This window comes from Panthera tigris, chromosome B2 (genome assembly GCF_018350195.1).
Source record: "Panthera tigris isolate Pti1 chromosome B2, P.tigris_Pti1_mat1.1, whole genome shotgun sequence".
NCBI lineage: Eukaryota > Metazoa > Chordata > Mammalia > Carnivora > Felidae > Panthera > Panthera tigris.
In genome coordinates, this window is record NC_056664.1 from 111,953,717 (window position 1) to 111,978,874 (window position 25,158).

At 43.2% G+C, this 25,158-nt stretch overlaps 1 protein-coding gene across 1 annotated transcript in view; it reads left to right on the top strand.

Annotated features, from left to right (window-relative positions):
- The first annotated feature begins 5,643 nt into the window (after positions 1–5,643).
- Positions 5,644–25,158, top strand: part of TPD52L1 (TPD52 like 1) — a 100,480-nt gene continuing 80,965 nt past the window's right edge. The window contains exon 1 of the mRNA XM_042985348.1: positions 5,644–5,822. Within this exon, the coding sequence (XP_042841282.1) occupies positions 5,804–5,822 (19 nt within the window). The 5' untranslated portion in view covers positions 5,644–5,803. The remainder of the gene's footprint in view (positions 5,823–25,158) is intronic.

The window sequence follows — 25,158 nt, forward strand, 5'->3', positions numbered from 1 at the left end:
TTTTTTCCACCATCTCTGATTCCTTGTGTCTGATTGTCTCATTCCAACCTGAAGGCCCATATAAGCAATGTCTTCCCAATCCTCTCTGTTTTCTCTCAGGAAAAGAGTTTGGGCTAAGAACACTGTCACTCTAAGGTCGAGCGTTTCCTTGGGCAGAACTGGTATGGATTGGTTTCACCTCAAAAACAGAAAAAACTTCCAGTACTTTCCTTATGCAGAGTTACAGAGCAAGAGCCACATCATTCATTCTGCCTTTTCTTCCTCTTGCCCTTTCTCTTTAGGAATAAGCTAAGACCCCTCTTAGTCTTTCCTTGGACACTGCATCTGTTTACACAGCATATTAAGAATGACTGATGGATGACATCGAAGGACAATGGAAAAAGACAAGACATTTCTATGTAAAGACATTTTTATGTAGAAATGATGGGCAAAAATCTCATCCCTGGTGAAACTCAGAGGGCATACTGATACTGTGGGCTCGCTCTATTACACAGGGTGATAATTTTTATTCATAATGACTGCATCTCCAAGAGATAGTTAAAACCATGGTTCTCATCTGGAGGTGACTTTGCCCTCCGGAGAAACTTGGCATTGTCTGGAGATGGTTTTGATGGTCACCACTGACAAGTTGCCACTGACATCCAGTGTGGAAAGGGCAAGGGTTCTCCTGTACATCCTACGACACAACAAGGCATTACCAAGTAAAACATGTCAACAGGGCCGAAGTTGAGAAGCCCTGCATTAAGACCTTAAAAAACTAATACATTTTTAATGTATTTTAGAGATTGCTGTTTAAAAATGATTATATATTTCAAGGTTTTAAAGCCTAAAGGAGTAACCTTTAGTATTCATATGTGTAGGAAGTGGAGGGTACAACTAAATAATATGTCCCTTTATAGTAAAACAGAAGTAGCTTTATCTTCTAAGTCCTCTGAACATCCATGAATATTTTATGGATCCTGGGACTATGTCTAGAAATTTTGAAGGAACTTAGGAAAAGCAAAATGTGTCCAATAGGTTTTTTGTGAAGACTTTTATATAGTATAACCAATTTATTGAGGGGTATCAGGTTTTTGAGGGATAAACATGAAATATTTGTACTTTTTTTTAATGTTTATTTTTGAGAGAGAGAGAGAGAGAGACAGACAGACAGACAGACTTGGGGAGGAGCAGAGAGAGAAGGAGACAGAGAATCTCAAGCAGGCTCCACTCTGTCATTGTAAAGCCTGATTCACATCTCAAACCCATGAACCACCCATGAACTGTGAGATCATGACCTGAGCTGAAGTTAGACGTTCAACCTACTGAGTCACCCAGGCTCCCCATGAAATTTTGTACTTTTCTTTTTTTTTAATTAAAAAAAATTTATTTAGCATTTATTCATTTTTGAGAGACAGTGTGAGCCGGGTAAGGGCAGAAAGAGGGAGACACAGAATCCGAAGCAGTCTCAGGCTCTGAGCTGTCAGCACAGAGCCCAACATGAGGCTTGAACTCATAGACCACGAGATCATGACCTGAGCCAAAATCGGATGCTTAACCGACTGAGCCACCCAGCTGCCCCTGTACTTCTCTAATTACTTTTCCCTCAACTAGATTAGAAATGACCCCTTTACAAGCAGTGGTTCTGATTCATTAAGCTCAGTTAGTTGTGGTTGGTTGAACAGTCTTAAGTTGGTATATTATTTAGCCTTCTTCTCAGTCTCAAAGTAAACCTCTTCCCCCTTCTCTTAGCACTGCTTGGAAAACCTATCTCTCCTTCTCTCTCCTCTCTCTCTCTCTTTCTCTCTCCCTCTCTCTCTCTCTTTGTGTGTGTGTGTGTGTGAGAGAGAGAGAGACAGAGACAGAGACAGAGACAGAAAGAGTTGCAGAGAAAAAGCTAGTCTGATTTATTTGCCCTCCTCTCCTTCAGGTACTAGCTCCTCATTGTGGAGTGTGGGGTGGGGATTGAGAAGGACAAGATAAAACCAAATGACTCCATACTTAACTGGATGAGGCTAACAGACATTCAGACTCCCCTAGGCCCTGGTGGCCCCTAGCTGATGGCCTCAGGCTGCACTCCTCTGATTTCACTTCTTGGCTTTCTACTTCAGTGGTCCTGGCAAGACCACAGCCCACTAATCTCCAATGGCTTCCATAGCCAACTCTCTGTCTAGTGGACTTGTATAAGAGCCACATTCCAGTCCTCCTGCAGACTGGGGAGTTTGTGCAGATGGGGAGAAGGCAGTCCTGGTCCCCTCTGTGAGCAATACCTCGCCAAACTCTCTCCATTGCCTCTCCTCTGCTTGGCAGCATGATGTGGGTGATGTTAGCAGTCCTCTGGTAGGGAGAGCTCATACCTAGGCCCCTACTCTTCCTTAGAGCAGTCCTCCTAATTTCCTAAGGGACTTTGCTGCACCACTTCCTTCCTTTGTGAAGTCTCTCTATCTCCAGCCTCCTGGAAATGATGGCTCACTAGCTGGTTCTCTCTCCCCTAAGGTCCGCACCCCACATAGGACTCAAGGGAACTCCTAGATGATTTCCTACACCACCTGAAAGGGTGGGAAATTCAAAGTCACACCCACTCGGTCCCTAACATTTCTCAAAACTATCTGGGCATCGAGTTCCCCATGGGACTGTCAAGGGCAGTCTTGTATGCTGATGAGGGTAGGGAAGGGAAAGGTAAGACAGACCCATACAGACATACCCACATCCATCAAACTTCTCTTCCCTCCCCAATCCCCCTGGAATCAGGGAAAGAAAAAAAAAAAGTCCTTGCTCTGTCCGCTCACATTTCTTTTACCATTTTCTGTTGAACTGGGTGGCAATTTTTTTTAATTTAAAAACTAAGAATTTAGTACCTTTCATCTTTGCTGTGGACATTTTCTAAAACACTCATTCTTAATCTTGGAAGTATATTGATATTATCGAGAAAGTTTTGAAAAAAAATAAGTACCATCAGAATATCTGGGGAGCAAGCAAGGCCCAGGTATCAGAAATGTTTAGGAGCCCCTTGTGTGGCGCTGATGCATAAGAAGGCTGGGAGCCATGCTCTAGAAACACAGGTGGCCACTAGGGTAGGAGGGAAAGAAGATATCAATTAAACCTCATATAGCATCCTGCCACAAAATGCAGAAGCCCAGGCACAGAGAGGCTAAGAAACTTGTAATAGCCAGTAATTTTCAGTGTAAAGATGGAGAGGAGCCCCAAAGCCCATGTTCTTCAATGTATTAGTAAGGTTCAGGAACAAGAGTGACATACTTTATCTGTCTTTTGTTACTCCTTCTTCTTCCACTGCCCAAGGGCACGCTCAGTACCTTACATAACAAGTGATCTGGAACTGGTTTAGACAAGGACTGTTGAATACAGCTTCCCTTTGGACATTTAAGATTTCCACTGCCTCAGCAGAAAGATCAATTCTGGAGGAACAAACTAGGATTCCATCCATTTAATCAAACACCCACCCGTTGTATTCCATGTGGAATAGCCAGGAGAGATGAAGAATAAGAGGGTCTAGGTGGCTGTTTTACTAAGCTTTAAGGAAATTAAGGAAATTCACCATCATAAGTGACCAGGAAAAAGAAAGAAAAATGAAAGTTTCCCTTGGCTAAAACATTATTTAGGGTCTAACACAGCATACCCCGTTAATTCTTTCATCCTTCAAGACTCAGCTGAGGCCAATATCCTCACAGAAACCTTCCTTTATCACCTCAGGGGACTGTTAAGAGAGCTTCCTCTTTGCTTTCATGCTCAACACTTATCACACTACCTCTGGCACAGCACTTACCACACTACATTGCTTTAAAAAGTACCTGTTTATCTTTCCTTCTCACCAGACCATGAACTCCCTGGGTAAGAAGGATCATGTCCTTTACTTGTATCCTTAGCCTCTATCTAGCACAGTCCCTGACACAGAGAATATGTTCAACAAATATTTCTGAATGAATATCAATATTTTATTATTATAAACAATGAAAAAAAGACATTATGGGGGGAGTAGCTTAAAATTTTATAAATCAGAAAAATGAGTCACAACTTAGCTGAAGGTTAGATGACTCAAGCTGGAAAGTCATTAACTATTTTTAGTTCCTTTCAACAGCTAGAAGTCAACCCTAACCTGGTGTTTAATTTCCAGGGTAAAGAGGACCAGAACAACTGAATAGACTCTAAAAGTGATTTAATCAGGGATGCTGAGTAAATTCATTTAATCATTACTTTGTGCATCCATGGTAGCAATCACCAAAAGCTATGTAAAAGCCCTGTGCTTGGTGTTCTGTAGAGTAATTTTTATATTGATGATTATGATCCAGGGACATTTTAACATAACAAAAAACACTAATTAGGCTTATACATGTGTCATGAAATCATGAGTGTACCTTTTTTCAAGCAAAAATGTAAGACCTCATTAATGTTTGTTAGTTTATACTTTGACAGTAACTTGAGTGTGGATAAAACGGAGCCTACTGGTTAGCTGCTTATTCAATAAATCTTTTTTGAGCTATGAATTTGTACAAGGCTTTTTGGTGGGAAATGGGGGGGGGGGGCGGATGTTGATATAGGACACATACTTGACTCTGACAGACTTTAACATCTATTTTAAGGAAAAAAAAAAAACTGAAAAAAAAAAATAATGGCAAACCATTCAAGACCAGATGTAAATAAACACTCTTTCATTTTACAGTCGGAGATTGTGTGGATGTAAAGCGAAAGAGATTTGTAAGGGCTAAAGACCTGAAAAGGTGAACCATGAGCTGCTATTTCTTCCCTGCTGTGCTTTCTAGTCACATTGCCAGGCCAAGCTTGGAACAAAACTGTCAGTTTCTAGTCTTTTCTCTGAAAATGTGACTGCTTCATCAACCTACAGGAATGGTCTATAGGTTTCAAATTACAGAATATGTACACAGTCGATGCATATTATTTGCAGACTCTATATCTGTGAGTTTGCCTTGTTACTAAAATTTGTGACACGAAAATCAATGCAAGGCTTTCATGGTCATTCCAGACATGGGCAGAGCCCCCAAAAACTTGGGCCCAGCAAGCGTGCATACCTTTCCAGTTGAGGTCAAACAAGGCTAAGCTCTACCTTGTTTCAGCTCTCAGACTGTGAACAAGTGCCCTTTCACAGACTACAAATACACCATTTTTGTGCTTTCGGTGTGTGTGGGGAGGTGATTTCGCTATTTAAAATGGCCCCCATGAGGTGTTGTTTAGTTAAATAAGCTTAATAAATTTCACTCAGATATCAGTTATAGTGATGATGGCCCTGAGCTCAAAATTAATGAGTCAACAATACATAAATAAGGTATCTTTAACAGAAACACACATAAAACAAGGTTATATATTGATCGTTTGCCAAAAATGTTGAGTGCAGAGCGTCACAGGATCCAAACTCCCTATTTCCACCAGGAGCTATGGTTCAGTATTGTAAATCCACCCTCCCTCCCCTCTCCCTGGGGATTGGCCCTGGGACAAGGGGCTCCAGGACCCACTCCCGCTGGGTCAGGCATTTATTTGTAGGGCCCGAGCACGCGCCCTGAGCCAGGAGTGGGCGCCGTCGGCGCGATGCGCAGAGCGGCCGGCAGGTGGCGCCCAGCGGTGGGCTCCTTCTCCTCGTGGTCCCGGCCAGGTGGACCGGACGCGGCGGAGCTAACCAGAGCGGCAGTGCGGGCGGCCCCCGGGCCCCCACCCCTTCCACGCAGCGCTCGCTACGGGCGCGCAAGGGGAAGGCGCGGGCGGCGGGGCCAGCTGCGTCCCGGGCTCGGTCACCGCTGTCTGCGTGTCTGGAAGCACCGGGAGCGTCGCGGTGCGCAGTCCGAGGTCGGCCACCATGGAGGCGCAGGCACAAGGTGAGTGGTCGCCCATCGCCCTGAGGGTCGGGTCCTGGCGCGCAGAAAGGCGCTTTCACGGTACCAGGTAACTTTGCTCTCGGACAGATCGGTTGGGTGCCATCTGCACAGGTCCGCGACTCCGCTCCTACCCGCGCCTGCGGGATCATTCCTGCTCCCCAAACTCTGGATTTACTGTGAGGCTGGGGCCAGTGAAAGAGATGCTAAATGGAGAGGTCCCTCCGCTGAAAATGCGCCCACAGAGTGATCGATTTATTTTTCCTAGCCAGTCGCCCCCCACTCCCCCAATTCTCGCGGGTGCCCGAAGGACCTGTTGTGCTGGGTCCGGAATCCGAGAGGCGTTCCCGTAGCCCTCGGGGGAGCAGGGAGGGAGCGCGCCTCCTCTCGCTTGGAGCGGTGGGCTTGCGTCCTGCCCCAACTTCGGGCTGAGGGGCGCGCGCCGGGGTGGTGGCTCCTCTGAGACCCGGGTCTCCCGGCTGCGCCAGGAGCTTGCCGCGCGGGGACTTGCCTTGTGAGGCAGGAGAGCGTTACCCCGCCCGCTGATCTCGATCCGATAGATCCGCGTGTCCGAGTTGCCCGGGTCGGGGAGCGACTTCTGCCTCCCTGGGCGCGCGGGGTGCCTGGCCGCGGTCTGGCGGTCGCTCTCCCTGCCACCGGGGTCACCCGCTGAGAGGAGCCGGGGGCTGCGTCACCTAGGGCAGCCTGGTGCCTTGGGGTCACACTCGGACCAGGGGTAGAGAGCCCGTTTGGAACTGCGCGGGAATGGGAGTTCCTGGAGAAAAGAGCAAAGGAGCAGAGGTGGGCGGACTTGGAGCTCGAGGCGGGCAGGATGGACACTGACTGTGGAGTCTAATTGGGAACGACGCCAAGAAGGGATGGGATGCAGAGTTTAGGTCTCTTCAAGAGCTTTGAAAACAATCATTGCTACCTTTCTTCCACACTGCAGGAAAGTCTGTGCTGCTCATTAAAAAAAGGGGTGGGGGTAAGGAGAAGGAAAGGTTCAGGACCCTAAGCGCTTGCCCTAGTATGGGCAGAAGCGTTCTGGAAGAGAGCCACTTGGTGGGTGCAGGGGCCTGGAGCCACCCAACAGATTTGCTGCCAGCATTACAATTGTCTGAACAGTACGAACCATCCTGGTTTGTTCCATCGGCCAAGAGCCTGCCCATAAAGCTGCTGCTTCCAGTATTTTTCCCCCCATTATCTAAATTGGACAGGAGAATTCAACCAAGGGTGGGAGTTGTTTGTCAAATTCAAAAGCTGCGGTTGGGTTGGAGGCCTTGCTCCTGAAGTGAAGCAGGTGGGAACAACACTGGAGCTTTCCAGCGGGCCTTGCACATTAGAATTATTAGCAGTCTTAAATTCTGGCCGAGTCCAACTCTGTCAAATTGGAATCTTTGGGGCCTGGGTATGGGTGTATTTGAAAGCTTCCCATGTAATTCTGTTATTCACTGGGATTTGGAGAAAAACTACAGCAGGTAGGAAACATTCATCTGAATTCTGAAAGCTAGCTAATCTACAGGTTGGAAGCCCTGGTGTCATTGGTTTGCTTTACCTGTGAGATTTGCTGAAATATTCCAGTGCTTTCCTTTGCCAAGTACTGTGCTTGGGGAGCAAACACACACTTGATTTTTGCTTCATGAAATTAATAGTAGAGGAAGTGACCGACACTGTTTTGATAATTATTTGATAAATGAAATATAAAATTGCTGCCATGTTGATGATATAAAAGAGGGCCACAGAGCGCCAACCGAGAGCCTGAAAGTCTTTAGGCCTAGTAGGTGATCATCAAAATAGGAGAGATCTCTTATTGTGTCCCTGTTTCTTTTCTTTGTGCTTTACAGTTGCTGACTCACTTCCTTGCCACAGTCCCATGAGGTAGTTCTCATTCCCGTTCTCCAGAGAGGAGACCAACAGGGCCTGTAGATTCCTCGTAGCATCAAGCAGGCTGCGAGCAGCAGTGTGTGCAGTGAGTGCCCCATTCCCACTCCAAGCCTGCTGCTTGTAGAGGAAAAATAAAACTGAAGTCCCCATTTGTCTCTCTCCCCTACCCTCTTTGCCACTCTTTCCTTCCCCTCAGGGGTGGGTAGGAAGCCCAAGTTAAAGGGCAGGGGAAGTTGCCCTGGGGAGATTTGGAAGTAGGGTGACTGTCAGCTAGGAGAAGAAAAGTGAACAGATTTAAGAAATGCTCAGGAAGAAAAAAAAAAAAAAAAGCAAGTGACTTGGAATGGATATGTAGGATGGTGGCATCCAGGATGACTCTAACTTCATACTTGTACAACCAGATGGATGACATTTGCCTCTTAAGTCCTCATTTCCCTAGTCCTTCCCGTTCAGGTCATTTAAGCAGCCCACGTATTAAGTTCTTTAAGGATACTTTTCACAAAATGTTTACAGTTTATGTTAATGGGAAAATCTTCTTTCCACTTGACACACGTTTCTAGCCAAATGAATTGCCTCTCAGATTTTAAGAGACTCCTATGGCTTCCTAAGTGCAAGTTTCTCATCAGCACAGTTTGTTTTAGAATTATCTAGAGTGGGGATGGCTTATCTTTTTGCCTCTTGATCTAGAAAGGAGCAAAACTCAGTGAGAGTAAGTAGACCCTGCCGGTGAGATCTTCCCTTGTGCTTTCCAGGAGACCACCAGGTGCTATCAGCATTTGTACACACAACTTAATAAATGCAGCGGCACGTTCTGGAAACTTTTACATAGGTGAAATTCTGCAAATATGTTCTTTGACTTTGTGAAACAATAGATTACTTCCAGGAAAACAAGAAGCCATTGTGAGAAATTGACAGAACCTGAAACATAGAGGTGGGATTATGCACAGAGTGATTCAGTGAGAAGAAACTGGAGAGCAGTGCGAAATGATAAGCCCCAAGGAGGCCAACACCCCAGTTACTTTCCTGGTACTAGAGAATTTTGCATTAAGAACATTGACATATTAGAGACAGGCTTTGGTTAGGAATGTAACGTTTTTGTGAAACATATGGCAGTCCTTTGAAATAAAAATTCCTGATCTTTTTAAACTACAGTTCAATATTTCATTAATCTAAGAAGTAACTTTGTTTTTGTCTTTCCTAGTGTCTGTAAGGTTAAAAAGAGAATTTTCTTTCCACTTAACATTTGTATATATTTAGGTAGATGACTGTATTCGCTTCTGATGACTGCTGTAGCAAATCTCCCCGTTCTGAAGGCTGAAAGTCCAAAATCACTCTCACTGGACCACAATTAAAATGTCAGCAGGGCTTTACTCCCCTGGAGCCTCTAAAAATTGATTACTTGCCTCTTCCAGCTTCTGGTGGCTGCTGGCATTCTTTGGCCACATCACTGCAATCTGCCTTGGGGGGTCACATCGCCTTCTCTCCTGTTGTCGGATCTCCCTCTGTCTTTTATGGGAATGCTTGTGATTTCATTTAGAGCTCACCTGCATAGTCCAGGATACTGTCCACACCCCAGGATCCTTAGGTAGCCACATCTGCAAAGACTCCTTTCCCATATAAAGTAACATTTACAGGTGCCCAGGATCAGGACCTGACACTTTGGGGGGTCATTATTCAGCCTACTACAGTAACTATTTTTTATATTCAGACAGTCGACTCAGTAGGATTCTCAGAAATCTGTGAATGACATAAAGTTATAAACGTCAGACTAATTTTACCTGTTTTCTAATTCCATTAAAGCGAAAATGTCATATATAACTTACATTATCATTATACTTGGCTCACAGGACATTTATTTATACTCCTCTTGCAGTTTATACATGTATAAAAAACACAGCAAGATTATGTAAATTAGCAAGAGATGAAAGAAAAAAGGATAAGAACAGAAAATGAAGCAAGGAATGAAGCTGTAAAAAAAGGAATACAATTATATCCTCTTTCTTAATACTGCATGGAAAACAAAGTCTTGCTTTGTAAACAAAGTATGTTATTTTGTTAGAAAAGAATAAAATAATCCCTCATCTCCATGCCAAATAGCAACAGGTTAAGTCTTTTATATTGTAGGGATCAGATTACTCAAGGAAAAAAATTGTTTTATATATTTCAGAAAATATAAACCTCTAACATGGGAGGTAGGTGTTATATATTTTGATTTATGATTTTTAAAAATATTGAGTGTTCTTACTGCCTTCAAAGCTACCTCCTATAGTTTTATTTTCCCTCTAAATAAAAGTTTTAATTTTTTTTTAACATGTATTCATTGTTGAGAGACAGAGTGCGAGCACGGGAGGGTCAGAGAGAGAGGGAGACACAGAAGCTGAAGCAGACTCCAGGCTCTGAGTTGTCAGCACAGAGCCTGACACTGGGCTAGAACCCACGAACTATGAGATCATGACCTGAGCTGAAGTCAGACGTTCAACCAATTGAGCTACCCAGGAGCCCCTAAAAGTTTTAAAATAGGTAGTGTTGTATTCATTATTAAAGTCAGTCATTTGCAGCAAATCTTATACTTATTTTAATTAAAATTCTTATAAAATTTAATCATACAAATGATAGATATTATGGTATTAGATATTGTTTTGAATTGTCTGCCCTACTATACCTCGTTTTCTTAATTTTTTGGGTAGGCAGAATCTGAGAAGTTGCTTCAAAAAGCTCAAAAGCAAGAGCGTCCATTTCTGTGGCCTGTGACAAGATCTGGTACTTAGTGAGATACAGTAAATAATAAATAAGTGCTTTGGAAAATATTGATTTATTAAATAAATATTTCAACAAGTATTTATAGATTGCTTTAGTAATAGCAAATACTCGACCAGCACTTACTACTGAGAGGCAACAGGGAATAGTGGTTAAGATTCCTTGATTTAAGAATCAAAGTGCCTGAATTTTAATTCTGTCATTGTCACTTACCATTAATATGACCCTGAACAAATTATTTGGTCTCTTTGGGCCTTGATGTTCCCATACATAAAGTTCCCATACATAAAGAATAATAATAGTACCTATATTGTAGAATTGTATTGACGATTTAAGGAGTTAATACTTGCAAAATACTTAAAACAGTTCCTGGCCCATGATAAATACTATATAAATGTTTGCTGTTGCTTTTAGTAGCATATGCTAAGTACTTTGCATGCGTTATCTTCTTGAATTCTTAACAATAACACTATGAGATAGACACCATTACTTTTAAGTCACCTTATAGACAGAAACTAAAGATCAGAAAAATTAGGTGTGGAAGGAGGAACTTAACTCCAGGTCTGTCTGACTCCGGATGAGCTTTGTACACACTGTCCCCACAGTATGTGCTGGTCAACATATGCCAGCGGAAGACAGAGATGAAATCGACATGAGACATCTTTCCAGGGAGGGTAGCAAAGGAGAGTCATCCCCTTGGGTAATGCACTGAGAACTGATGAAATTACATATTTCCACCCCAATGGGATTTTTTGAATACTAGACTGCCCATTAGAACTAATTCACAGTGAGGATGACAATAACAATAATATTTTAGTGTTTTTTTTAATGTCAGTTGCCATGTTATACACTAAAAACATTATGCTATTTAATAAATAAAGCAAAGTCATGATGAAGGTGATGTTATTTTCGTTTTACAAATGAGGATACTGAATGACAGAATAGTTACTCAACTTTCTCTCCAACTCCCACAGCTTGGATATATTGGAGCCTGGATTTGAAATCCGGAAGTTTGACTTTATGCATTGGGATTTTTAATTACGGTTCTGTACCGTCTCCTTAAATTGATATGCATACGCAATCAGTGTGCAGAGTTACATATAATAGACTTTGCTTTGTAGTCATTCAGTCAAGGCATTTTAGATGGGCAGGGATCTCACTGCCCATCCCACATCTGGGCAGGGTCTAGGTCTGAAAGAATATGATCAGAATTCCTGAGGTCTGTAAGAATAAGCTCCATAATATGACAAGCTGGGGTGGCGGGTGGGGGGGGGGGTGGTGTGCTCAAGTATCAATAGCTTGCCGTTTTAGTTCTGTTTTCGAGATGAAGAATTCTGTCAGTTACAAGACATGTGATTCTTAGAACCAGTATAGAATTTTATTACTAGCTGCAAGGAAAAGCCAGTTCAAATGTGGAATGGTTCAAATATGTAATTGCACTTGCTGTTCATTCGTATCAGTAATCTCAGGATGTTAGAATAAATAAAAGACATTAGAATCTGCATGCTCATTTCCAGAAAGTAAGACCTGTACTCTTTAGATGCTGGCTAAAAGGACTAATCTCAACGAGTGCCCAAAAAGGAAAGATTTTCATAGTCTCATGAATATTATAATTACTTGTTAACATGAATACCTTTTATTTATTTAGCTATCTCCCAAGCATATTAGCACAATACCTACTTTAAGAAAAGATGGATAGTGAGAGGATTTGTCCTTAAGCTCTGTAGCAATTTCTGTGTTAAAGTTTTGTGCTCTAAAACAGCAAAGAAAAGAGGGCATCCATCCACCTCCACCATCGCCCTGGCTTGCTCTCCACGTATGCAGACATTTGCTACGACTGTAGGTCTGGATTATACTCAACACTTTGAAGCCACCTCTTAAATTTCCTGAGGCAGGACGCAGTAAAGAACATAGAAGGGATGGTGGCAAACTGTGGATTTTCAAGCCTGTCATTTTACCTTTTGTTGGATGTTTAAGAAAGGCAGTGTAATTTATTTAAAATATATGTATTAAAATTAAGAATCATCCTTAATGCACCAGGGAAGGCAGCAGAACATTTTAAATGAATTTGAGTTGGCAAAAAGAAAGCTTTGGGGTCCTCAAGGAAAGGTAAATTTTAAATAGTTTCTCACAGCATGAGTCCTTTATAAGGGTTACATTTTGATACAGAGGAAGTGAAATTCCCAAAATACAGCCACAAATCTTCAAGAATACCCCTTCATCACCAACACATTGCTTCCTTCTCAAAAGACAAAAATCTGGCACTTTGCTGTTTGTGCTACAGCCAAATAATGTACCACGCACTGAAAATATATGTGTATGTTACACCTCATTTCCAAACTTCCCTATGGTTATTTGTACCTTACACATTGCATCTTCCCTGATGTGTCTGTAAAAGATAAAATCCTCCAACCCCCTTGCAAATTGCAAAATGCGTTTTTCTTATAATTAGACATTTCTTTCATCAATCACTAACAAGCACCTTGTGAAAGATCCTGGAAGTGGAATGGATTCATTCAAAAGAAAAAGACAGCTTGGGTGGTGGGAAGGGATCTCTTCAGATCTCTTGATTTCAGAGTCTCTAGCTGTCAGGTATTTGTTTTTTATCTGATTCCCCCCCCCCCCCGCACACAAATGAGCTGAGAGTAGCAAATAATGAAGCTGAAAAGAAAATTGTCTATATTTGCCAACATTTTAACTTCCAAGATGGGTTCCCTTACTTAAGAGAGTTAGGGCAGGCCAGCAAGAAAGTGCAGTACTTGGCCCCTGGTAGTTCACTCTTGATACCCCAGGGCCTGACTTGAACATTTCAAGGTATCCATGCTTCCTGCAAAAGATTGGAAGGCTCTTACACGTACTCGATTTCTCGTATTTTCCCCAGTCCAGGAAGCGCGTTTCTGGCAAGGAAAATATCTGTCTACTGTGGGCCTACTGTGTATCAGGCAGGGTGCCAGCCATTTCTGACACGCTCCATCAGCTTCCCGTGGCCCACTCTCAACCACACTGTCCCTAAGAGAAAGAAACATATTCTGAGGATTCGGACTTGCATTTTTTCCACTGTGACGGTTTAGCAAATGTGTGGAAATAACACACATTCAGAAATTTCTCGAAATGTGATCTTACTATTTTGAAAAATGTGAGTGCAGAAGACGTGAGGGGAGTTCCAGAAGGTAGGTGGTTACTTCCTGGCAGTACTATACACATACACTTTACAGACTCTCCTGCACCCTGGAGAGAGCTGAGCCCCTCTTGCCAGAAATTGCATTGATATCCACAAGAGAGGAAGGCCTTGTACTTACAAATAAACGATCTAATACATTTGAAAAGCAAGTATTGCATAGGAAAAAAAGGGGGGGGGGAGATGGATTAGGTAACAGTAAACAGATGCAAAACAGACATCTGGAAGAGATTCAAATATACATTTGAAAAGTATTGGAGGGGTGCCTCGGTGGCTCAGTGGGTTAAGCAGCTGACTTCAGCTCAGGTGATGATCTCATGGCTGGTGGGTTCCAGCCCTTTTTTGGGGTCTGTGCTGACAGCTCAGAGTCTAGAACCTGCTTCAGGTTCTGTGTTCTCTCTCTGCCCATCCCCTGCTTGCACTCTCTCTCTCTCTCTCTCTCTCTCTCTCTCTCTCTCTCAAAAATAAATAAACATTAAAAGAAAAAAAAAGTATCGGAGTATACTTTTAAAAGCATTGCCTGACTCTCCCCTACTTAGATTCTTTGAGTTATGGATGCAGGGTCGTTGAGCACAACTGTCAAGAAAGAATTCTTGAGTTTTATGAATTTTATGATGCAAAAGGTGCTTTTATTATAGCACAGAGACAGGACGTGGGCAGAAAGAGCTGCACTGTGATTATGAGGAGTGACTGATTATAGACTTTAAAGTTTGGTGGGGGCTAGAGATAACATAAATCTCTAAAGGGATTTCTACATATTAAGGAAGAGTTATAAGACCCTGGAGGTCTGGCTTTTGTCAAGATAAGGTTGTTTTTAGTCCCTAGCAAAACATCTACATTAAGGCTGCCATGAATTCCTTGACAAATGTCACCCTCTGCATGTCTCAGGTATTTATCAATGGGCTGCAAGTTGTAAGGAAATTTAACTTTGGCTACATTTCTCTTGTCTTTGTTCTCCTCATCAATTATGTTCTGGGGTCGCTGCCTTCCTTCATTAAGAGTTCTGAGCACATAGATCAGTGGTATCCAGCTCGACCATTTTATATCGTAATGGCTCAAATCTTACAATTGGGTACAGATATAACTTTTTTTTTTTTTTTTGAGAGAGAGAGAGAGAGAGGGCACAAGTGAGACAGAGGGCAGAGACAGGGAGGGAGTGAAAGGGAGAGAATCCCTTGAGGGACAGAGAGAGAGAAGTGGGGCTCACCTGATGGTGGAGCTCGAGCTCACCCGAAGTGGGACCTGAACTCACGAACCATGAGATCATGACCTGAGCCCTGAGCTGAAGTCAGATGCTTAACAACTGAGCCACCCAGGCACCCACAGTTACAGATAAAACATTTGATGGCCTTTACTAGTGAAGGGTATTATAAACCAAATTCAACTGAGTAAATTTAAAGCTCTAATTGTCTATTTTCACCAATTTATGAATTGGGCAGTGATGGGGTTTGGGGGTGATGGTGGTTCGGAGCTAACAGCCAAGAAAGAATTCTTGAGGACGTCTTTGGTGCAAAAAGGTGATTTTATTAAAGCATGGGGACAGGACCGGTGGGCAGAAAGAGTTGCACTGGGGTTGTGAAGAGTGACTGGCTATATACCTTGGACATGGGGGAGGTAAAGTCAAAAGGGAAATTTCCAAAGAGATTTTCATATGCTAAAATTCTCACAGATTACTAGAGACCTAGCTATTGTCAAGCTAAGGTTGTTTTTCCCTCTAGCAAAGCATTAACATTAAGACACTGGAGAGTTTCTGGACCTTAGGCTATTGATAAAAGTGCCTTTTTTTTATAATTGTACTAAGATATTTGTAAACTGGTAGAGACTCTTGACAGTTTATCTGTTTTTTGTCCTTTCCTCTGTTCTGGAGCAGCCAGGAGTGTCTGAGGAATGTCACACCCCCCCCACCTTTGGGGTGTGCTAGCTTGTGCTTTGCCCTCGGCTTGCCTTATGCTCCCTCATCAGGCAGCATCCCATATAGCAAGTAGAGAGAGGCTCTGAGGAGCTGTATAAAATGGAAGGCTTTTAGAGACAGAAGGGGATGGGAGGTAAAAAGGAAATTTCTGGGGAAAAAAAGTGAATTGTTCCAGCTGAAGTCACCTTCTCCATCTATGGGGGATGGAAGAGGTCCATCAGGAAGATTCCCTCACTAGTGCTGACCTGCAATTCCAGACTAACTGGTTGAGAGTTACATTGCAGGAAGAGGCTGAAACTATAGCTAGGTTAGGTATTAAATCTTGATTTGCTTATGTGAAGCTTAGCAAAAGGGACTTCATCTGGGCATGTTGTCTCTTTCTCTCTCTCTTTTTTAACAAAAGTAAAAACCCCATGTGTATTTAGCTTCATCTCACATTTCGTGAACTTAGAGTGAAATATGTTTGTTTGCAGTCACCAGGAAATTTACCACATATACAGGTACAAAGACTACCTCCCTGTGGACATTTGACCTCAGGAAAAGAAAGAACTTGGTACCAGTGTTTTGTTTGATTCATGAGGGGCTCAGTGCCCTCTCCTCTCCAATGATGTCCTGTGCCTGTGCCATAGGCAGAGTTGGCCTATGTCCTTCTCAGAATTTTTTTTGATGTTTGTTTATTTATTTTGAGAGAGAGAGAAAGAGAGAGAAAGAGAGAGGGAGGGAGGGAGGGAGGGAGAGAGAGAGGCAGAGAGAGAATCCCAAGCAGGCTACATACTGTAAGTGCAGAGCCCTATGCAGGGCTCAATCTCACCGTTCATGAGTTCATGACCCCAAATCAGGAATTGGGTGCTCAACCAACTGAACCACCCAGGAGCCCCTGTCCTTCTCGGATTTTTTTTCTTGTTCTACTTATCCCTTTTCCAAGGCTAAGCAAAAAGAAACATTTTAGATTAACGTAACAGGACCTGTTATATATGGTGGAGGCATAATGGGCCATCCCATACTAGCTTTGAATTTGGTTCCAGTTGATTTGAGGAAAGAGAAAAATAGCGCTCTCTCTTAAAAACAAAAATTAGTTATCAGTTCTCAGTCCACATCTTAGTTGACCTGCACTCCTTAGCATAGTTGCTCACTACTTCTCCTTGAAGCACTTTGTTCTCTTGATTTCCAGGGCATTGACCTCTTCCCCCCTCCCCTCCTTCTTCACAAGCCTTGTCTCAATCTGCTTTCTATCTGCACTCCCTTTCTTGGGGAGCTCCTCAGGACTCATGCTTTTAAATTCCATCCAGATACTAATTCCCAAATTTCAGATTCCCCTCAATTTGAGACTACCCATTTGATACATGTGCATGAATATGTAGTAAGTATCTTGATTTAACATTGCTAACATTGAACTTCTGATCTCTTTCCTCTAAAATATTCCTAGTTCTCTCAGAGTTATCTATCCCCTTGTCAGTTAACAACAACCCTATTTCAAATGCTGAAGCCCAAACCCTGAGAGGTTTTTCTTTTGGGGGGCTTCCCTTAAATACCCCCATCTCCAGTCAGTCATGCCAGCTCCACTTCCAAAAGATACCTACAGTCGAACAACTTCCCATGCGTCTGTTGACAGTGCCTTGGTCCAGGCCACCATCAGCTCTTACCTGGTTTATGCAAGGGTTTCCTAGCTGGTTCCCCTGCTTTGGTGCTGGCTTATCTTCAGTCTGTTCCCAACATGGTAACCAGAGTGATCCTCTCAAAACATGTAGTACCATGCCACTTCTCCCTTCAAAACCCTGAAGCAACTCCTCATTTCACCCAGAATAAAGGGCAGAGTCCTTACATTGACTGGAAGGATGCTGTGGGATCTATGTTCCCCTTCTCCCCTGTTATGTCCCTGACTGAACGTCTCATTGCCCTCTTGTTATTTCCCTTTGCTTCATCTTCAGCACCTTTTAATTGACTAATCCCTCTGCCTCAAAAACTCTTTCTCAGGTACTTTCCTGGCTTGTGTCCTCATCCTCTTGCCAGCCAGTGTTACCCGGAAGCCTGGCAACCAGACCCCTATGGTCAAGAGACGATTCTCCATAGATCTCTCAAGTTTCTGCACAACTGGTCCTCTGAGCCAAGGCCTTCACAGCTAATTTTCTCTGCCCTATCTTTTCAGCGATGTTTTGCATAGCAGGCAGCCTTGGGAAGTAGAGACTGTCTCCCTCTGGGGCAGATTGATTTACTGTCCAGGATGATAAAGACCAAGTGTCCCTCTGGACCAGGTGTCGGCAGATTTGCTGGCAGCCACCATGTAAAATTGGGGCTTCCTAATCTCAGTGTTACTTTCCTGAAACACACCCCACTGTTTCAACAGGCAACACCTGACCCTCATCATATCCCCCTGTTGGAATTAGGGCTCAAGGGACTGATGCAATGATGTTACTATGGCTACTGCCATTGCTGTGAGTATTTGTCTTTTTTTCTGTAATCCAGGCGTCTTGTGTCTTCTGCCAACATCTGTGAAACTGGCAGGCTAATTTGCTTGCTTGCAAGTAGGGTAAAATCTGAACCCTTCCCAATTCTTGACCCTTCCTGAGCCATTGATTTTAGAGGGCCCCGTTTTAGCCTTCATCTGTCCGAGCCATGTTGAGAATGTCTACAGACCCACCTAGAAACTGTGCCTCCTCTTCTAGACCATGCTCTGGATACCAGAATTCTCTGCCCCCAAAGCCCTCACTGTGTCATCAGACTTGGACGTGCCTTCTATGGGCAGACCATGCTGCCATTATGTATGTCCCTCATCCTGAGGGATGGAGAACTGGCTGTTGTGGGAGGAAGCAGGTGAGTAGCTTGGACATGCAGGCTAGGCTACAGGTTCTTGAAGTGTGATCCCTTGACCAGCACCAGCAGTTTTACCTGGGAATTTGTAAGAAATGCGAATTCCCACCCTAGACCTACTAAATTAGAAACTTGGTGGGTAGGGCATCTGTGTTTTCTTATACCCTTCAGATGATTCTGTTGCACACTACTTTTTAACTCACTGCTGTTGTTAACTCACTGGAAGAGGTTGTCCACATGCGTGTGCATAAAGCCCCTGTTGGTGCTTGTGATGGACAGACGCTCATGTGACCCTGGGGATTTCTGACTTCTGGTATTCACACCCTTGTATAATCCCTCCCCCTTGGTTTTGGACAGGATCTGTGACTTCCTTCTTTTTTTTTTTTTAAGTTTATTTACTTAGAGAGCATGTGAGTATGGGCACGAGCTGGGGAGGGGCAGAGAGAGAGGGACAGAGAGAATCCCAAACAGGCTCCTATGCAGTCAGCACAGAGTCCAATGCAGGGCTCGAACCCACAAACCATGAGGTCATGACCTGAGCCAAAATCAAAAGTTGGACGCTTAACCGGCTGAGCCACTCAGGCACCCCAACTTGCTCCTGCCCAATAGAATATGACAGCCATGATGGGATGTTACTCCCTTGATTATGTTCTCTTAGCCGACTGGAGGCAAGACTCTTCTTGCAGGTGGATGAAACAAGTAGCCGTGTATTAAGCTGCTGTTCCTTGAACCATGTTTGCTCCGATTTCAATGTGGAAAGTTTCCAGTCAAGTTAGGTATTTTTATTTTCAAATGTAAATTCCTAAAATTTTACTCTGGATGCCGGTACTTCGCATTTAGTCAGTGACTAATATACTCATAAGCTATTTCTCTAGGCTGAAGAGAAGACTGTGGTCATGTAGGGGAAGCCAGAAGGAGTACACTAGATGAAAGGAAATGAGAGTTCTGCCGCCTAATGGGGACTCTAGGCGGGTGGTAGGGAGCTTGGACGTAGTCACAAAGTTCAGTCACTAAGAAGTTCAGTCACTTCTTCGGTATGTGGACTTCACCTTACTCACATCTCAGTTAGCTAGCTCATCTACAAAGCAAGGGAAAGTGGTGGTTGCCCGGTGGGTTTTGTGACGACTGAGTGAGACAATGCATGTGAAGTGCTTATAACCACATTTGGGTACTGTTATGACAAGGTGAGATTCATTTATTAATTTCTCCTGAAATCTGCATCGAGCACCCTGCGTGCTGGCTGAGGTGGTAGGGAAACAGGTGAATGAGCCAAAGTCCTTCCTCTGTGAGCTTACCGCCGTGTTTTTGTATAGCAGTTAGGTGTCGGGCTACTATTTTTCTTTTGTGTTTATTTTTTTATTTTTGAGAGAGAGAGAGAAAGAGAGAGAGAGAGGACGTATGCACGCGCACACATGTGTGAGCTGGGGAGGAATAAAAAGAGAGGGGGACAGGGGATCCCAAGCAGGCTCTATGCTGACAGCAGAGAGCCAGATGCCAAACTCACAAACCCTGAGATCCAGCCCTGAGCTGAAGTCAGATGTTTAACCTATGGAACCACCCAGGCACTCCCAAGCTACTCTCTTTAATGCTTTCTTTTATCAGAAAATTCTTTGGATTTCGTATACCACCTACCGCAGAGTTAATAATAGCTTGCTGGAGCTAAGGAAAGATGAGTAGGTTGAAGATAGAAATAAATATATAAGTTAATATAATTTGGACGTCTAGCCCACATGCAAATTTGTTTTCTGAAGCATAAATTTTACCTACTAGAGAGCACTGAAAGAGGGTAAATACTTTAAATGGTTGCTCTTTTGGTCTATCTTTATTTACTTGGACGAAAGCTTAAAGATGTGAATAGCAGACATGCAAAGCAACGTTCGTTGTTTGGACACATTCTGAAGATGCACAGGTTAAATTTTTTGTTTACGTTTCCATTGATTCTCTGATCATAATTTAATATTTATCTTAATAAATAGGATAGCAGATCTTATTTCTGGTCTCTTGGAACTTGGAGGCTGAATATTACAGTGCAGCTGTGCTGAAGGACTGCAAAGCCAAGGGAGCTAGGTGTGCGTTCTTGATGGCCGGACTTTGAAAACCCTCGTGTCTGTTGCTTAGCAGCATGTTTGAGATTTCTCCGTATTCTGAACAGCTTCTAGTGACAACTGTAGATTCTGTTTTTGCCGTTTTAAATGTCAAAAAAGGGCGCCTGGGTGGCTCAGTTGGTTAAGCGACTGACTTCGGCTCAGTTCATGATCTCAGGCTCATGAGTTTGAGCCCCTCGTCAGGCTCTGTGCTGACGGCTCAGAGCCTGGAGCCTGCTTCGGATTCTGTGTCTCTCCCTCTCTCTGTCCCTCCCCTGCTCGTGCTCTGTCTCTCCCTCCTTCAAAAATAAATAAACATTAAAAAAATTAAATGTTAAAAAAAACAAGGCACAAATGAAAACTTTTAGTATGTATGAGTATACACACACACATAACACATGCACATTACACTTATACATGTGACCATCATTAACTGTTCCCTTTATTCTGGCTTATTTTTCTTCATAGTACTGTGGCATTTTATATTATGCATAATTATTTGCTTTCTTTTTGCTAGTGAGCATTAAGCTCCTTGAGGTCAGGGACTTTGGCTGTTGTCTTTATAGCTGTATTACCACTGTCTGGAAAGTGACTGATTAGCACTATGTACATACTTAAGGGGAAATGATGAATGAATAGTATTGGCTAAATGCCATCATATGTGACCCTCGAAGGGTGTAATGGGGGGGAGGGGTAAACATTTCACCTTTTATAAGAAATTAATGTGTTTTTAAAAGTTGTATTATAACTTCTCATGAAAGCTCCCCCAATTAAAGAAGTACTATAATGCTAGTAAGAGCTCTCTGTACTGCTCCACTGTTATTTAGTGTCATTACTGATGTTGAAATCTTAGAGATGATATCAAGGTTAGGAGCTGGGCTTTGTCAGCGTAAATATAGAGGCTGGGATACAACTAAGTTGCTGTTCTTAAGAAAAGGGGAGTGAGGGGGGTCTGGAGAGGGTTGGGGGAACAATGGGAAGTGGGGAGGAAAGGGCCCACAGACACTGAGTCCTGGAGGGACAAAAAAAGAGAATGTGAGAGAGAATGAGATGCTTAGGAGCTGAGGGGGAGAAACTTAGGACAAGAGATGTTTCTAATGATATTTTCCCAGGAAAAGTTCTAAATCACCTCCTAGCTTCCCCCTGTGATATCTTTAGTAAATTCTGTATTGCTCATTCAAATTTTCAGTGGGAATAGAGTTTTGTTGTGGGACAGCTCAAAAGAAAAGACACCTGAAGTATATTTTACAAAGAAATAGGTATTCTCTTTCTCCCAGCCTCTATTGAACAAATATGGAGCCAACACTGAGATTCTCAGCGTGAGGTGTGCAGATGAACGGTGTGCTTTGGGTGCCCACGTTTTCCTGGCTGTCCTGGTGTGCCTGTTCCAACAGGGTGGAGGAGGGATGACAAGAGCTTCAGCCCAATCCTCTGGGGCATGGTTGGCCTAAGCAACCAATTTTCAGTGCAGCTGAAAATCTTGGGTCAGCAGTACCTGTTCAAATTATTTTAACTGGACAGATGAAAGTCTCCTTTGCCGAAATAGCAGCAACAATAGTTTGGTGACATTTTCTTCTATAATGTACATGTGACCTGCACTACTTAGCTAATTTATAAAGATTTATGAGAAAATATGTCTGCATTCTTGTGTTGCTCAAAAGCATTATTCTGCAGGCTGTAAGTAGTTATTGAATGAAACTTGAAAAATGCTTATTTCCTTCCCTGAATGTGCTATTTCCCCCGAAGACCTCATTGATAGCCTGCGAGGGTTTGAAATATTGATGACTGTGAATCCATTCATCTCCAAATTTCACTGGCCTTTCAGTAGAGTATATTTTTAGCTTTGTTGAGAATTTAGGGCAGAGGAAATCTATAGAAATATCGGGTTATGTGGGTATTCTGTCAGTTTCATAGAACTAAAGATGGATTCTGTTAGATGAATATTTGAGTCATCATTAGCCTTACACTAATAAAGTGGGGTAGCTCACTTTCAAGTAAGGTGCCAGGAAATTACTGAGTAATTTAAAAACTTATCCTTCTTGTAAAATCTGATCTGAATACAAATGGATATGATACTTCTGATAACTAATCATTTGTTTAGGTCTTATGTAAATACTGTCAATGTGCTATTGAAATATTTCTGACATCCCAGCAGGCAGGGTAAGGGTTGCTACAAATACATTAGCTTTCTGAGCCATGAGACATATTCATCAGTGTATTGGTGGAGTGCTGTCTTGACCAGACGATGGCTAGCTCAACATTAGACATTTTCCACGGACTTCCCGCTCTCCACTTTCCCACGTGAGAGTGTCCGCTCCTCCAGTGCTCTTTCCCTCCTTTTGAACTGTCAGATCCTCTCCACTGATGAACTCCTGGTTTTCCCTGTGCAAATAGTCCCCTTCTTCTCCACCTCCACAGCATTTTGAGTAAGACACAGTCTTATGTCCTTAAGGAGCAGCATCATAATTGAGGGTTCCAGGAACTTTCGTGCAATCTCATTTTGTAGATGAAAGCGCTCTGAGAGATTAGGGGTGCTTAATCTAAGCGCCCTTAAACTAGCCTAGGCTAGTTTCTTATAAGTGGGAGAACCAGAACAAGAACGTGGATTTTCTGTGACTCCCTCTCTGCACCACACAGCCTTCCACCATCTGTAGCGCACTGTGGTGATTTGTTCCTCTGTCTCCCTCTCTCTGTGCTCCTCCCCTGCTCACACTCTGTCTCTCCCTCTCTCAAAAATAAGTAAACATTTAAGAAATAAATAAATAAAATATCTTTTTGGGGCATTGTTCTAGGCTCCAGGAAAACCTGAGCAAAAAAAAATGAAAATTTCTGCCCTCAGGAAGTCCATATTCCTGGGAAGGGGCAAATAATAAACAACACAAATTAATAGAAGATGTAGTGTCCTGGAGGTTGGTAAATGCTAAGGAAAACAATAAATTGATGAAGGGGGGCTGTGAAGTGTGAGGGTGAGTGGGGCGGTGGTTGTAGGTCATTCTCTGGGATAGATACTCTGCACAAAGATGCTAGGGTTAACTGAACTTACTTTCCAGCAGAGAGAGCTGGCTTTCTGAGTACCTTGAGGAGGCACAAAGGCCAGCGTTTTGTGTTGGGGCATCGCCAGGACTCCCACTGGTGACCCTGGCAGATAATTGCTGAACTTGTAATTGCTGTGTCCAGAACTCCATGACTCCTGAAGGGAAACCTGCAGCCCCCACATTACTTGATCGGGTTTTGTGTTTCTTTGGCTCTCACAAAAACAGAAAGGTTACTTTCCACCTACCTGTAGAGACCTTTGATGTTACCCCCAATTCCTTCATATTCTTGAGACCACTCCATCTTAAGAGACATGTCTGACGGAATTCCAGGCATCCCTCATGGTTTTGTCCCACAGTTTGGACACAACTTCCACAGTCACCTTCCGGATCGATTTGAGCTCCCCAGGAGACAGTGCAATTCCAGCGGAAGAACACTGTGTGCCAGCTCTCTCTTGTTTGTCATCATCATCGCCTGCTGTAGAGCCACCCAAGCAGAAGCTCACCGCGTATTATCCAAGGCGGTGCAGCACAGCCAGAGACACAGGGTTTTCCCCCTCTGCCGCTTGGTCTCCTGCTCAGAGACTGGACTCCTTCAGTGTGAACAGAAATTACAGTCACCCCCGCGGGCCTCCAAGCGTTTGGTCAACTAACACTATACGAATGCAAGTTTTCCTTCAGAGTAGTAGGTGAATACTTATTTGAAAAATCATTTAAGGCATTTTACAAGCATATCGTCCTTTTTCCCTTTCTGTTTCTATTCTTAGCTATTTCCCTTCGTATTTCTTTTTCTATTTCATTATTTACAATAGTGGGAATTTACTACTGTTTTGTTTTTATAGTGCTGATAATGTCACTGGTATGTATTTAAGGCACAAGTGCTTTTTCACAAGATAGCTTCAAGTTAGCAGAATGATCTGTCATTCCTTTCTTTTCACTCTGTGGCACTAACTTCTTTTTTTTCTATTCTTCCAATTTACCCGCTCTGAATACCAGTGATATTTTTATGGACAGAAATGCTGAGAAGGCAGCTCTTATTTGAAGTGAGTCTTTTCTGCTCTCATACACAACACTGTTATTTAAGCATTCTGAGAAAAATTTGGGAATGGTTTTAAAAGGGCTGTGGGGGCGCCTGGGTGGCGCAGTCGGTTAAGCGTCTGACTTCAGCCAGGTCACGATCTCGCGGTCCGTGAGTTCGAGCCCCGCGTCAGGCTCTGGGCTGATGGCTCGGAGCCTGGAGCCTGTTTCCGATTCTGTGTCTCCCTCTCTCTCTGCCCCTCCCCCGTTCATGCTCTGTCTCTCTCTGTCCCAAAAATAAATAAAAAACGTTGAAAAAAAAATAAAAATAAAAGGGCTGTGTTGCTCTGGGGAGCGGTGTCTTCTGGGTGGTTAAGGGAGGATATTTGAAAGCCATTTCAGTAAGGAAAGTCATGTTCTACTCGCTTTGAGTCCACCACTGGACAGAACTCTGATATCATCCTGACCACTACCTTTTTCTTCACCTTGAAGCCATCGCTCTGGCTATGACTCTCCTCAGTTTATGCTCCATCATGTGGGTCACTTACACTCAGAGTCTTTGTGAGTCATCAAATGGCTCAACTTCCTCTGTACAACTCCTACTTTATTTTTATGTAATTATTCATCATATATGATGTCGTAAGCCAATTTGACTCTCTTAGGGAAG